Below are 16,931 nucleotides of genomic sequence, written 5' to 3'. Positions count from 1 at the left end.
GAATACTGTCACTAAACCAAGGTCAAAACCATAGTTAAGCTTTAAGTATTTAGAATCAAATTCAATTCCCAAATTTCCAGAATCAATCAAATTCATTTCTAAATTTCAAGTATGGCTTTTAGAAAGGAGACCTATGATTCACTTGCAGCGATCACAATAACTACAATGGTGCAACAATTGGCTCTCTTTAGTACCAGTCTTCAATGCCTATCATGAGTAGTCACCTCAAAAAATTAACATTCAAAAAGTCAAAAGGTAATACAGATAAATTAAGTAAAAGAAAAATGCTTTAACTTTGGTATTTCTCACCTATTATTGGCAGTGAGGTCACACTGAAATCCTGAAGGCTGATGTGAAAATCGCACCAATGGGCATCGAGCATTGAGTATCTTCTGCATTCCTGTACAACCCGGGGCAAACTGATCAATGCACTCCCCTATCACAGAAAGGATGCTTTGTGTTGCCACCCGCTCTGATGCCACTCTTTTTGTCTGGTACTCCATGGAGAAAGCATGTCCTGTCTAAACAAGAAGGAAACTAGTTGGCAAATGGCTCTTCAAATTTCCAATGATGTGCAAGGACATTTGACTCCTTTGATTGCACACCAGATCTCATGTTATTGTAGGTGCAGTTGATATATGCTATAAATGGAAATAAATGTAAGCAATTAACTTAATCGTAATTAACACTTAGAATCTACAAATTCTGATTCATCCTAGGCATCCTTAAAAATCACAAAACATCAACTTAACAAGGGAATTAAAACATTGTGCAATGTATGATGATGCATCATTTCGACCTTTTAACATTTATAGCAAAAACAAATTTTATTCCACACGTATAATTCTTAGATAGTTATTTGAAAATTCTGTAAGGGTGGACTTTTGTTATCCAAAGGCAATAACGTGGGGGGGGGGTTGCCTGTAACTGCAAATGAAGTCAATGGACATTAGATATCTCCATGATGTCAAACACATGAAGTTCAAAGAAATGGAAAGCTGGGAATAGCTAGAATCTTCAAAAGAAGAACCAAATTCCACCAGTGAATTCTTTTTAAAAATGCTAAGATCTGTTAATTACAGGAAATAGCAAAGTATTATACTTGTTCAGCTGAAATATTTTTAAGCCTATTCACTTTTTCAGGGCGGCAGCATTGTATGAGGGGTGATTGATAAGTTTGTGGCCTAAGGTGGAAGGAGATTGAGTTATACAGCTCTTGTTACATCAACGTGCAGTTCAACTCTGTGAGTGATTATGCAGAAAGTTTGAAGTTAATAACTCATCTCCTTCTACCTTACGCCACAAACTTATTAATCACCCCTGCTGTGGACCACTTCTGGAGGTCAAAGACACCGACTTCTACAAAGAAGGGATCCGTATGCTCCATGACCGCTGGACTAAGTGTGTAAATGTAGGAGGGGACTATGTTGAAAAATTAATGTGCTAGGTGTTCTAAAATTAACTCCTTCTACTTTAGGCCACAAACTTATCAATCACCCCTCGCATAAAGCCTAGTATTTATTTCCCATTACCCTTTGATCTCAAAAGTAAAGGTTAGCTCCTCGATCAGCCACAGTGTTTGTGATGAAGGCATTTTCATAATTCCACTGGTGAGCCATTTCCAAGGTTTATAGCCAGTGATAGACATTTCGATACTAGGTTCTTGTGCCTTGGGTCTGAACTCCACAAAGTACACGAAGAGAAACAAAAACAATGAAAGTCAATTAAGATACCTGAAGTCTGTTCAGGGATTTCTGAGAGACCAAGGATGCACTTCTTTTACAAATGTGTTGATAAAGTTGAACCCCAGACACTGGTGGGATCATTTTATATCATCATTTGCCCTTTCAACTGATTTCTTGTCATTCTCTTCTCAGACATCAGAAGATATACTGCACACGGCTTTAAGCATATATCTATATTTACAATGTTATTTACAAATAGAAGGCAAGTGAAGAAGGCCATATGGCAGAATCCATGAGCAACACTTATAAGTGACTAATAACCTGCTTATTAAAATATTTTTCAGTGATTGATTTTCATATTCTTCTAAGTAATATTAGAAATAACACTTTTAATTTTGATCAGCTCTGGCTATAATCACTTGGTTGAGAAGCTTTTGATCACTGGCTATAAACCTTGGAAATGGCTCACCAGTGGAATTATGAAAATGCCTTCATCACAAACACTGTGGCTGATCGAGAAGCTAACCTTTACTTTTGAGATCAAAGGGTAATGGGAAATAAATACTAGGTTTTATGATGGGCTGAATAGCATATTCTGCTCCTATGTCTAATAATCTATTAAGGAAAGGTAAATTGACTATTTTCATCAGTAAGTTACTTCAAAATCAAAACTTACAAAGAATATTAATCTATATAACCTAAACATCAACAGACTACAAGGGGAATTCATTAAAGTCAGCTGAAAGGTTCTGATGTATCATTAAGGACAGCTTGCAGCAACAAGTGTTTTCTAACCACTTTGTGATTAGCTGTCTACTCCGCCTCTGCACTGATAAGCAGATAGTGGCTCAGACTTCAGTAATTGCAATTAAGGTAAATATAGCAGAGACTCAATTTTCTAGGAAAGTAGTTGTTTGCAGACAAAACTGACATCCTTACTCATGAAATAACATTAAAAGCAGTTTTCAAACTCTGAACCAATACTCAAGGATTTTGTCCTAATACAGTCGACCCTCCTTATTCGTGAGGGATTGGTTCCGGGACCCCTCGCGGATACCAAAAAAAGCGGATGTTCAAGTCCCTTATTCAACCAGTCTCAATGCGGTGGACCTTAGGACCCAGCGGAACCCCAGACCTTATTTAACCTGTCTCAGTGCGGTGGAGCTCTGAATCCGCAGTGTTTCTGTTCAAGAAAATAATCACAATCACGATTGAAAATAAAGTGAAAATAATAAAGCAATCGGAAAGAGGTGAAATGCCATCGGTCATTGGAAAAGTGTTAGGTTAAGTCGGAATTGGAATAATTTTAAAGGATAAAGTGAGAAAGACCCTGCCCTGATGACAGCTACAATTATTACTAAGCAACGCAGTGGTTTAGTTACTGGGTCTTGGATCCTCCCAGCGCTGAAACATATGCTCTTAAGCGTTTTATATGCATAGAAAGGTAAAATATATACTATATACTAAGACAAACATTTGGTTGATGCTAAATAATACTGGATGTATCTGTTCCGACTTACTTAATAAGAGAACTTCCAATTTTTTTGATCCACGATAACTCACGCACATCCTCCTGCATACTTTAAATCATCTCTAGATTACTTATAATACCTAATACAATGTAACTGCTATGTAAAATAGTTATACTGCATTGTTTAGGGAATAATGACAAGAAAAAAAGTCTGTACATGCTTGAACAAGTGCTGGAAGAGCACTTCTGGGTTTTCTCAATTTGTGGTTGGTTGAATTCGCGCATGCGGAACTCGCGGATAAGGAAGGATGACTGTACTTTACACTCTTACAAGATTATGAAAATGTCTTACATCAAAGCATACAATATTAATTTTGCTATTATACTACCTAACAAAATCAGTATTTTGCTCTCCCAAGGACATTCGGTTACATTTTTATTCTTCAGGTTTAATGATCAGTATTGCTTTAATCAATTGTGACCGAGTATACTACCTAAGAGCTGCTACATGATTGGATATAGGATTCTAATTTTTCAACCATTACTTCAACAAATATTAGTATAGATCTTTACAGGCAGCAGTAAAGTTGCAGTACTTGCTTGCAATGTCAAAGAAACAAGCTACAAAGATTTGCCAATTCATATTGGTAGGATTTTCATCTTTTCCTATGCCAACAGCAGCTCTCTGGTGTTCTAAATTGTACTCATAAGAGTACAATCCCTACACTTTGCACAAAAATGCCCTCATTTGTTATCAGTTTTCTCCAGTTGTTTTGGTGGATCATCCTTTTCCAAAATATCCTTCAATTGCTCCTTCGACATAACATTGAAGAGGACTTCACCACTTGGGAGATCGGTTCCTCGAGCAACAAGAGCATCTGCAGTCCATTGAACTCCTGCCTCGATTCTCTCCGCTGGCCCTTTGCCATGCTTGGCTTCCAGTAAGTTCCAGGTCACACTGCTGAATCCATACTGAAATGGCAGAGTGGATAGGAAGTTGTAATTCTTTGTGGAGTGGTACTGAGTTGTTGGGCCATCACTTATGACATGGAGGGTGGTTGTAGAGGAGTTCTAATCCTTCAAGTAGGCAAGCACATGAGAGAGATGTGCCCATACAGCTGCAAGATCGTGCCTTGTTGATTGTGAAAATGAACAGAGATTACACCATTGCCAGTGTAGGCCACTTCTATGTGGAGAGAGATTTGTTTGTGTGACTCTCCAAAATGCACCGACATAATTCCTGCAGAACTTAAGACCAGCAGGCCTTTTTCTGTTTTACACATTATCTTGGCAGGGCATCCAACTTGCTGTTCTGCTTTTTACAGCCAGAATCTTTGACACTATTTGCTGTCTTTCATGCCAGATTGCTGATACAGTCGTCCCTCGGTATTCGCGAGGGATTGGTTGCAGGATACCCCGCGGATACCAAAATCCATAGATGCTCAAGTCCCTTATATAAAATGGCATAGTATTTGCATATAACCTATGCACATCTTCCCGTATACTTTAAATCATCTCTAGATTACTTATAATACCTAAAACAATATAAATGCTATGTAAATAGTTGTTATACTGTATTGTTTAGGGAATAATGACAAGAAAAAAGTCTGTACATGTTCAGTATAGACGCAACCATTGTAGCTCTTCTGGGAACGCTGATGCTGCCTCGGCATCAGCCGATGCCGAATCTCTCGTGATCTTTAAGTTCTTTAGGCTGTAGCGCTTTACATAGCTAGCCAGCCATTCTTAAACTAGCCTTAAACTCTGTCCTCTCGCTCATAATACAAGTAGCGAACGAACGAGACGCGGGGCGAACAATGCTCAAACGATGAGTGCTGGAGAGAGATTGAGAATCTGTGAAATGGCAGGAGGATATGCCTACACATCACTTCATTCACGTGGATTCAGCATAGTGTTCAGCGCGCGGCAAATTCACATTTTGCTTTTTGGAACTTTCTGGAATTTTTTTTCAAATATTTTCGATCCACGGATGTGGAACCTGCAGATACGGAGGGCCGACTGTACATTTTTTTTTAAGTACGGAGAGCATCACGTTGTGGAAGAGCAATGTCCTCCTTAGGATTTGGATGTATTTGTTTCTTCACTTACATTTTTGAGGATTCTGGTGTTCAGCTTTATACTTTAATAGAAATAAAGCTGATAAAAAATTGATCTGTCTGTACCACCACTGTGTGTTTACCATCACAACTAGTTGTGTGATGGTAATAAGATAGCAATGAGAATAGTCTTTTTTTTAAAAAGAAAAAGTTGGCTAAGTCTCGCACTTGCTAACGCGACTGGATAGCTAGCTTGTAAGTGTAATTTAAGTATACAGAAATAGAGTGAAGTTATTTATTTCTCAGTTAAAACACTCAAATAGTAACTCATTTGGTGATAACATGTAATAAACATACTCTCAGAACAGGAGGTATATATCTTTAAATTGCTCACACTTCTGGACATCAAAATGTCAGTCTTCTGCCATGACAGCCACATGCTCCCCTGTCACATCTCATTTCCATGGCAACCACATAAGCAGTTATTTGAAAAAACTTGAGTGGTCTCTAAAATGTGTTACATGTGGTAATGGCAGAAGTGTTGGGGTAGCAGTTCTTTCTTTTTCAATCTTTTTATTATTGTTATTAATATCAACAAAATAAAATGATACATAGATAATGGGATTACAAACATACACTTTCCGACTAAACATGAGAATACATAAGCAATGATTACAGTATAAATGAGTATTCCCAAATCATGAACGATACAATATACAAATAAACAAGTCAAGCCTAGGTATATCATAATATATTTTTTTAAAAACAGAAAAAAGAAAAAAAAATATGCAAAAAACTAATCTAATAATCTAATAACTAATAGAGAAAAAAACAAGAAAAAGGAGAAAAAGAAAAAATAGAAAAAAAAGGGCTGTTTATAATATCTCACAACAATAGAAAATCATCAGTGTCGTCAACTCCGATCCTCTCAACATATATACATTCAAAACTGGAAAAACAAATAGGCTTGGAACAGGATCGTATTACATCATATGAAAATATTGAATAAATGGTCTCCATATCTTATCAAATTTAATAGAAGTATCAAATACAACACTTCTAATTTTTTCTAAATTTAAACATAACATAGTCTGAGAAAACCAATGAAATACGGTAGGAGGATTGATTTCTTTCCAATTCAACTAAATAGAACTTCTAGCCATTAATGTAAGAAATGCAATCATTCAACAAGCGGAAGAGGATAAATGGAGTGAGTCCATCATTGGTAAACCAAAAATTGCAGTAATAGGATGAGGTTGTAAATCAATGTTCAATACCGCAGAAATAATATCAAAAATATCTTTCCAATATTTTTTCAAAAGCGGACACGACCAAAACATATGAGTTAAAGACGCTATCTCAGAATGACATCTGTCACAAATAGGATTCATATAGGAATAAAAATGAGCCAATTTATCCTTGGACATATGAGCCCTGTGCACAACTTTAAACTGTATTAATGAATGTTTAGCACATATAGATGATGTATTAACTAATTGAAGAATTTTATCCCAATTCTCAATAGGGATAATAAGGTTAAGTTCTCTTTCCCAATCATTTTTAGTCTTATAAAAGGGCTCTGAACGTATCTTCATAATTATATTGTAAAGTTTTGATATTAGCCCTTTCTGAAAAGGATTTAGTTCAAACAAATTCTCCAAAATACCTGAAGACACAAAATTTGGAAAAGTAGGAAGTACAGTATTTAAGAAATTCCTAATCTGTAAATATCTAAAAAAATGAGATCTAGGCAAATTATATTTATTAGATAATTGCTCAAAAGACATAAAACAATTATCCAAAAATAAATCGGAAAATCGTAGTAATCCTTTAGTCTTCCAAGCTGAATAAGCTTGGTCTATAATAGAAGGATAAAAAAAAGCAATTGGATACAATAGGAATATTTAAAACAAACTGAGTCAACCCAAAAAATTTCCAAAATTGAAACCATATACGTAAAGTATGTTTAACTATCGGGTTGTCAATTCGTTTCGGCAATTTAGAAAGAGCAAAGGGAAGAGAAGTCCCTAAAATAGAACCCAATGCAAATCCTTGTACAGATTTAATTTCCAAGTTCACCCAATGAGGGCTAAAAGATATATCCCAATCCTTTAACCAACATATCAAATATCAGATATTAACTGCCCAATAATAAAATCTAAAATTAGGCAATGCCAATCCACCTTCCTTCCTTGCCTTCTGTAAATATATTTTGCCTAACCTAGGATTTTTATTTTGCCATATATATGAGGAAATTTTTGAATCAACATTAGCAAAAAAAGATTTTGGAATAAAAATTGGTACCGCTTGAAATATATATAAAAACTTGGGTAAAATAACCATCTTAATAGCATTAATCCGACCTATCAGAGATAAAGATGGTGGTGACCATTTAGTAAACAAACATTTAATTTGATCAATTAAGGGTAAAAAATTAACCTTAAATAAGTCTTTATAGTTTTTTGTGATTTTAATCCCTAAGTAAATAAAAGAGTCATTAACTAATTTAAAGGGTAAATTTCCATAAATTGGAACCTGTCTATTTAAAGGAAACAATTCACTCTTATTAAGATTTAATTTATACCCGGAAAAATCACTAAATTGAACCAACAATGATAAAACTGCAGGAATGGATTTCTCAGGATCAGAAATAAATAATAATCATCTGCATATAATAACTTATGTATATCTGTCCCACGATTAATGCCAAAAATGTTCTGTGATTCTCTGATAGCAATTGCCAAGGGTTCTAAAGCAATATCAAATAATAATGGACTGAGGACAGCCTTGTCAAGTACCCCGAAATAAACGAAAAAAGGGAGATCTTAGATTGTTAGTAAGCACCGAGGCTACTGGAGTATGATATATCAGTTTAATCCAGGAAATGAATGTCGGACTAAAATTAAATTTCTCAAGCACATAAAGTAAGTATGGCCATTCAACTCTATCAAATGCTTTCTCCGCATCTAATGAAATACCGTAGATTCCGGATTTTAAGCCGCTACTTTTTTCCCACATTTTGAACAGCTTTGAACTTTGCGGCCTATAATCCAGAGCGGCTAATACATGGTTTTTTTTCATGCCGCCTCGTAAACATTTTGCCTCATAACAGTAGACCAATAAAATTGATGAGTAGTTCACAAATCAAGCGCACTTTCACAATTAAATTATTGTAAATCAGTCATTTGTACTCACCCTCATCAACATGGAAAACACTCGAAGCATTGTGCTGCCTTATGGAAGTTACTTAGTTTATAATATTTTCGCTTAGTAATTCATTTTCTAGTTAAAGTTAGAAGAGTTTTAACTATATTTGTTTTCTGTACTGCATCGCGGGATGCTATGACGTCACACCCGGTTTCGCGGTGTCTTGTGGGAAAATGCCGGTTTGCGATGAAACGGAACGGAGGGAGGGAGCGCATTACGCGAGTGGCTTTGGATCTGAGTGAACGCTGCTTTTAAGTTAAAGGTGATCAATAACTTTTCCTGGTAGGCTGCAATATATATATTTTTTACCAGTCGTTAGGAGATATTGGAATGTTGTTCAGTAAAGAAGTATACGCAACGTATATTTAAAAGTAGCCGCGTACGGGCACGGTTCGAAAAAAAGCATTTGCAATATGTATTTGTTTTTGTTACCATATGGATTTAATTAAAAGTTAAAAAAATCCTCACGTGTAATATCTTTCTGTGTAAATATCTCATATTACAACGTGGGACACCTGCGGCCGAAAATCCGGTGCGGCCTTTACAATTAAAAAATTGATTTTATTTCTAAAATTAGAGCCAGCGTCTTTTAATCAGGTGCGCTCTGTAGTCCGGAATCTACGGTAACACATTCTGAAGTGCTATGTGAAGGAGTATAAACAATATTCAATAATCTCCTAACATTGAAAAAATAGCGATTTTTAATAAAACCGGTTTGATCTTCCGAAATAATTTAGGGTAATACCTTCTCCAGCCTGGATGCCAGTAGCTTGGAAAAGATCTTGGAAAAGATCATTCAATAAAGATATTGGTCTACAGGATTCACAGTCAGTAGGGTCTTTATCTTTCTTCAGTATTAAAGAAACGGAAGCTCTATAAAAAGATTGTGGCAGATTGCCCAGTCTAATTGCTTCTTCAAAAACCCTGCATAACCAAGGGGAAAGAGTAGCGGAAAAACATTTTAAAAATTCTACTGTATACCCATCTGGACCTGGTGCTTTCCCAGAATTCATAGAGGAAATAACCCCTTTAATTTCTGCATCCGTAATAGGAGTTTTTAATATTGAAAGATCATCTGATGATAATTTTGGAAAATTCAATTTCCCAAGAAAATCACACATGGTATTACGATCATTAGGGAATTCGGAATGATACAGGGAGGTATAAAAATCTTGAAATGATTTATTTATCTCATCATGGTTAACTGTCAGATCCCCATTCTGCTGACGATCTTAGTAATTTGACATTTAACCAAAGCATTCTTCAATTGACTAGCTAACAGTTTACCCGATTTATCACTATGTATATAAAAATCAGATCTGGCTTTCATTAATTGATTTTCAATCGAAGATGTAAGTAATAAACTATGTTCCGTTTGAAGTTCAACTCTTTGTTTGTAAAGCTCCTTGCTAGGAGTAATTGAATATTTCTTGTCAATCTCTTTAATTTTATCAACCAATAAAAGAGCTTCCATCTTAATGCGTTTTCTCAGACCAACAGAATAGGAGATAATCTGTCCACGTATATATGCTTTAAAAGTGTCCCAAAGTGTTCCGCAAGAAATATCATCCGTGGAATTAGTTGAGAAGAAGAAATCGATCTGTTCCTTCAAATCACCATTGTCTAGCACTAAAAGCTGTATCCGTAAATTTAATAGAAAGTTTTAATGGAGCATGGTCAGAGATGGCTATATCATAATTACAACCAATTACCGATGGAATAAAACAAGAGTCAATAAAAAAAATAATCAATTCTCGAGTAGGAATGATAAATGTGAGAAAAATGAAAACTCTTTGTCCTTAGAATGCCGAAATCTCCAAATATCAAAAATCCCATTATCAGTCAAAAAAGAGTTAATATAAGTGGCCGACTTATTACGTAAAATCTGAGTAGATATAGATTTGTCCATCAAAGGATTTAAACAACAATTAAAGTCACCGCCCATTATTAACTTATATTCATTTAGATTAGGTAAAGAAGTAAATAAGGACTTTAAAAAATCAGGACAATCCACATTTGGAGCATAAACATTAACCATAACAACCTTTTTGTTAAAAAGTAAGCCAGTAATTAACAAAAATCTACCATTCGGATCCGAAAAGATATCATGTTGGACAAATGCAATAGAGGAGTCAATAAAAATTGAAACTCCCTTTACTTTGGCATTCGAATTTGAATGATACTGTTGACCCCTCCAAAACCTAAAAAAGCGATAATTGTCCTCTTTCCTCACATGAGTTTCTTGTACAAAAACAATATGAGCATTAAGTCTTTGGAATACTTTGAAAATCTTTTTCCGTTTAATTGGATGGTTTAAGCCATTAGTATTCCAAGAGACAAAATTAATAGTCTGAGCCATATTTCTGAAATCAACCCTTTGGTATATAAAGGGTTAACCAAATTATGAACTCATGCACCCGGAAGAGGAACAAAAATAAGGGGCGGACCCGGAAGTGACAACATAGCGGGCATTTTTGTAGTTTAAAATCAGCCCAAATGAAAAAACTAATATAAGAACCATAAGATTTAGAAAAAGACCTCTCACCCCCCACCCAAGAAGAAAAAAGACCATCCCAGCCAGGGATAGGCTGGAAAAAAGGAAAAATGAAACTAACTCTACCCCCATATCAGCAGAAGACAACTCCGTATATAAAGGATAAAAAAAAGATCCACCCAAACTCTAAAGAAATAATAATCACTATACTAAAACCAAACTTCTTAATATAATTAATCGTAAAAAAAACCAAAAAGAATATAATCACTAGTAACTTATAAATCGGGTTAAAAACCCAAACACCAAAAAAAAATTTAAACTGTGATAAGAGATGCATTATAGGAAGAAGACGAGATAAAAAAAAATGGCGAAATAAAAAAAACCAAAAATATTTTAGAGTAGAAACCGCCATCTTAGTAAAAAAAATTCACCTTCAAAGGATTAATAATAATAACCAAAGATAAAGTACAGTGGTTGAAGTAAGTAAAATAACAAGATTAGTAAGTCAAAAAAAAACTTTAACTAGAGTATAAAATATAAAGTAAACCTACACCAATAGCCAAAAACAAAATCTGGTTTTGGAAATAAAAACCATCTTGCACGATCTAAATCACTCATTTATTAAGAATGAGAATCCGTAGCAGTAGGGAAGTTCTCATTCAGAAATCTTCTCACTTCACATGTAGAAAAAAAGACCTGCCGTGGAGCATTCGGAGGGGATATTCTGAGCTTCGCAGGGTATAAGAGCGCAGGTTTTAGATTTTTCTCATAACATTCAGACATCAGAGGTTTAAAAAGAAGCCTTGCCTTCATTACTTCTGGACTAAAATCTTCTACTAAACAGAAGTTGTGATCTTGAAATTTGACCATCCCTACACGCCGAGCCACACGAATAAGTTGCTCTTTAACATGCACATAGTGAAATCGGACAATTACAACCGGTGGTTTAGCTGAAGCACTTGTTGATCGACACATAATTCTGTGAGCGCGATCGAGTAACGGAGGACTGTCTGGAAATACAGAAGGGAACGCATCCTTTAAAAGTTGAGCAAAATACTTCGAGGGGTCCCCTTGTTCAATACCTTCCGGGAGACCAAGTATGCGTAGGTTCTGTCTTCTGGACCGATTTTCAAAGTCGACACTCTTGGCTTTAAGTGTTTCCACTTGTTTAATCGCCGAAAGTAGGTTCTGCTCCAGTTTTTCAATTATCAAATCTCGCTTCCGAGCGTCTTCTTGCAGAGTTGCGATTAGAACTTGCTGCTGGTTAACTACTGAATCCGTCTTATCCATATTATCTTGAAAAGCCTTTATATCTGGTTTAAAAATTTGTCGCTGTTCTTCAAATTTTTCATTTAAGACCTCCAATAACATTTCATAAGTCAATTCAGTACGTTTAGGATCAATCTGCTTTTTTCCGTTTCCGTTAGGATTTTTCCCAGTTTCTCGCCCTTTAGATCTATGAGCCATTTCTTCAAAAATTCACAATAAACTCTTAAAGATAAGTCTGAAAAAGTAGCAAGAATCTTTTGGTGTAGGTAAAAGTAAGTTAAATAAGGGTGATCATAGGTTAAAAAAAGTAAAGGTTATGGAGCGAATCTGAAACAGTGCTCACTCCATGAGCGTCTCCTGCTGACCATGGGGGTAGCAGTTCTGTCATAAAAAATGTACAAATTGCATAAAAAACTCACATGAATTTGACATGAGAAAACACAAACTAAAAGTTTCATGAATCTAACATTAGTTTACTTTGAAGACAAAGTTACATAATCTGGGTAGGAGACAAGCCCAAAATAGTGGAAGCAACATGCACAACACGCTGGAGGAACTCAGCAGGTCGGGCAGCATCTGTGGAAACGAACAGTCAACATTTCGGGCTGAGACCCTTCATCAGGACTGAAGAGGGAGGGGGCAGGTGCCCTATAAAGAAGCTGGGGGGAGGGTGGAAAGGAGAAGGCTGGTAGATGTCAGGTGAAAAACCTGTAAGGGGAAAGATCAAGGGGTGGGGGAGGGGATAGACAGGAAAGGTGAAGAAGGAATGTAAGGGAAAGCACTACAGGTAGTAGAAGGTGGCAGAGCTATGAAGGAGGTGATAGGCAGCTGGAGGAGGAGACAGAGAGGAACTGGGATGGGGGAAGGGATTCCTCCTTCATGGTTCCGCCTTCTGCTACTACCCATAGTGCTTTCCCCTTACTGGTTTTTCACCTGGCACCTACCAGCCTTCTCTTTTCCACCCTCCCCACCCCCCAGCTTCTTTATAGGGCCCCTGCCCCATCCCTCTTCAGTTCTGACGAAGGATCTCAGCCCGAAACGTTAACTATTCGTTTCCACAGATGCTGCCCGACCTGCTGAGTTCCTCCAGCGTGTTGTGCATGTTGCTTGACCCCAGCATCTGCAGAGTATTTTGTGTTCCCAAAACAGTGAAACTCTGGCATATTCAAGTTTTTAACTCAATTTAAAAATTAAGAAAATATTTATGAAGCATACTGAAACAAAAAGTTTAAGAGTTACTCTTACTTAACTTTTAAAACTACAGTACTTACATAAGAACATAAGAGATAGGAGCAGGAGTAGGCCAATCGGCCCTCAAGCCTGCTCCGCCATTCAACAAGATCATGGCTGATCCAATCTTAACTCTAGTTTTCACCGAATCCCACAAGGCAACAGTGCCAACCAACAGGGCACCATGCTGCCCATTTTATTTTATTATTCATCCCGCCCAAACCCATGTGATCACCCGGGGGAAAAAAACCGAGTTGCCAATTGAGGAGAAAATATCTGGAAAATTCCTCTCCGACCCATCCAGGCTATCAAAAACTGGTCCAGGAGATCACATGGCTGATCTAAACCTAGCCTCATGTCCACTTACCTGCTCGCTCACCGTATCCCCTAATGCCATTTTTATCCAGGAAAATGTCTATCTACCCCAAGCAGAGAAAGGTTACCCTAATTAAAGAATCACCCACATACAGACTTGATACCATTTCCATGTTTGCTTCCCCTGTGACCTTCATTGTCTGTCACCCATTAAACATTCTGCTTCCTAACCCAATACCGCTTGGCACCATCAAGCAGTCATTACAATTGAGAAATACTGTAAATCAGCAGTTTCAATTGCTTGAATATATAACTAAAAACTGATAAATAGAATGACTTTATGTAATATGATTTTGATTGAAAAACAAGAAAATTCAATTCCCTCTATTGAATTACAGTACTTTTTACCTTGGTGTTATTTATTCCACTAATGCTGTCCAGATCCAAAAACATGTCCAGATCACAGCCCATCTTGCCAAAGTTATTCACAGATGATCCAAATGGTTTAATTGAACATTCTGGAAAGTAAGCTGATGAAACTTCCTTCAGCAAGGAGCAAACAAGGAAACGAAGGCGTATGTTCTCTTCAGTAAGTTGACTCTCGTTGAGGACAGTGTACAATTGTTCATCTATCTGAGAGAAAAAATCCCAACAATAGTAAATCTACAGCCCTCAGGTAAAACCCCCTTACATATCCAATTAAAAGACTTGTATGGCTCATAAGATCTTGTCTTCTTCCTGTATTTGAAGTGTTTAAGTTCTAAGCACACTCCTCAATCCAGGTGTGGAAAGGCAAATCTAAATGTCACAGGTTGTTTTCTTACAAAACATGGATCACAGCTCCAGATCAACTTCACACTCCATCATTACTAATCCAATTATTAATACGTATATGCATATTAAGTAGTTAATTAAAAATAGTGCAAAAACAGAAATAATAAAGGTGAGATAGTGTACATGGGTTCAATGTCCATGTATGGCAGAGGGGAAGAAGCTGTTCCTGAATCGTTGAGTGTGTGCCTTCAGGCATCTGTACCTCCTTCCTGATGGTAACAATAAGAGGACAGGCCTGGGTGATGGAGGTCCTAAATTACGGATGTCGTCTTCCTGAGGCAGCACTCCTTGAAGGTGTCTTAGGTATGATGGAAGCTAGTACCCAAGATGGAGCTGACAAATTTTACAACTTCCTGTACTTTCTTTTGATCCTGTGCAGTAGCCACACACCACCCCCCACCATATCAGACAGTGATGCAGCCATGATCATCTAAATCATGGAGAATGCTCTCCATGATACATCTATAGAAGTTTGAGTGTTTTAGTTGACAAACCAAATCTCTTCAAATGCCAAATAAAATAATAGTCACTGTCTTACATTCTTTATAGCTGCATAGATATGTTGGGACCAGGTTAGATCCTCAGAGATCTTGACACCCAGGAATGTGAAATTGCTCACTTTCTCTGATCCCTCTATGAGGATTGGTTCACGTTCCCTTGTCTTACCCTTTCTGAAGTCCACTATCAGTTCTTTCGTCTTACTGAAATTGAGAGCAAGTTTGTTGCTGCTGAACTAGTTGGCATATCTTGCTCCTGTACGCCCTCTGATCTCCATCTCAGATTTTACCAACAATGGTTGTATCATCAGCAAATTTGTACATGGTATTTGAGCTATACCTAGCCACACAGTCATAGGTATGGAGTGAGCAGAGCAGTGAGCTAAGCACATACCCCAGAGGTGTGCCAGTGTTAACTGTCAGTGAGGAGGAGACACGATCACCAATCCACACAGATTGTGGTCTTCCAGTTAGGAAGTTGAGGAGCCAACTACAGAGAAAGGTAGAGGCCCAGGTTCTGTAACATATCAATGAGCATTGTGGGAATGGTGGTGTTAAATGCTGAGCTATAGTCAACAAACAGCATCCTGATATAGGTGTTTGTATTCTCCAGGTGATCTAAGACTGCGTGAAGATCTGTTGTGGCGATTGGCAAGTTGCAGTGGCTCCAGGTTCTCACTGAGGCAGTTCATTCTAGCCACTCCAACCTCTCAAAGCATTTCATCACCATAGAAGTCAGTGCTACTGTGTGGTAGTTATTAAGGCAGGTCACACTACTCTTCTTAGGCACTGGTATAATTGTTGCCTTTCTGTAGCAGGAGGGAACTTCCAACCGTAGCAGTGAGAGGTTGAAAACGTCCTTGAATACACTCGCCAGTTGGTTAACACATTTTCAGAGCCTTGCCAGGTACTCCACTGGGGCCTGCCGCCTTGCAAGGGTTCACCCTCCTAAAAGACAACCTAATATCAGCCTCCAAGTCAGCGATCACAGGATTACTGGGTGCAACAGGGATCCTCACAGCTGTAGTTATTTTCTCCCTTTCAAAGTGGGTATAGAAGGCGTTGAGGTCATCTGGTAGTGACACATTGCTGCCATTCATGCTGTTGGGTTTCACTTTGTAGGAAGTAACGTCTTGCAAACCCTGCTAAAGTTGATATGCATCCTATGTCACCCTTGAAATAGCCTCTACAAATCATACCTCGTTTCCTTAAACAGACCTAGGTCAGCAGATTTAGATGACGCAGATCTAGCTCTCAGCAAACAACATACCTCCTGGTTCAGCTTTGGCTCTTGGTTTGGGAACGTACTGCAAGTTTTTGTAGGCACACTCACCTATACAGATTTTAATGAAGTCGGTAACAACTGCAGCATACTCACTCAGATGCAAAGGTGAATCCTTGAATACTGTCCAGTCCACCAAAACAAAGCAATCCTGTAAGTGCTCTTGAGCTTCCCTTGTCCGTACCTTCTTAGTCCTCACTACAGGTGCTGCAGTCTTCAGTCTCTGCCTATTCTCAGGGAGTAGAAGTACAGCCAAGTGATCAGACTTTCCAAAGTGAGGACGTGGAATAGCACAGTAGGCATTCTTGATGTTAGTGTAACAGTGGTCCAGTGTGTTGGTTCCTCTGGTACAAGTGATTTGTTGATGGTAATTATTTAGTGATTTTTATTTTCAGGCTAGCCTGGTTAAAATCCCCCAAAATGATGGCGAAGCTGTCGGGGTGTGCCGTTTTGGGCATGTGATCCCATTGCTCAAATCATCTAAGGCCTGTTTGACATTGGCCTGAGGTGGAACATATACCGCTACCAAAATGATCACAGAAATCTCCAGCGGCAGGTAAAGTGAACAGCACTTAATTACGAGATATTCC

At 37.5% G+C, this 16,931-nt stretch overlaps 1 protein-coding gene across 1 annotated transcript in view; it reads right to left on the bottom strand.

The window, feature by feature from the left end:
- mtpap (mitochondrial poly(A) polymerase) overlaps positions 1 to 16,931 on the bottom strand; it is a 44,744-nt gene that overhangs the window by 16,480 nt on the left and 11,333 nt on the right. The window contains exons 4-5 of the mRNA XM_073054751.1: positions 14,137 to 14,361; positions 310 to 521 (exon numbers count right to left, since the gene is read on the bottom strand). Coding sequence (XP_072910852.1) covers positions 310 to 521; positions 14,137 to 14,361 — 437 coding nt within the window. The remainder of the gene's footprint in view (positions 1 to 309; positions 522 to 14,136; positions 14,362 to 16,931) is intronic.

Source organism: Hemitrygon akajei, chromosome 8 (genome assembly GCF_048418815.1).
Source record: "Hemitrygon akajei chromosome 8, sHemAka1.3, whole genome shotgun sequence".
NCBI classification, from domain to species: domain Eukaryota; kingdom Metazoa; phylum Chordata; class Chondrichthyes; order Myliobatiformes; family Dasyatidae; genus Hemitrygon; species Hemitrygon akajei.
Note: the sequence above shows the minus strand (reverse complement) of the source record. Positions and strands in the feature narration are given on the sequence as shown.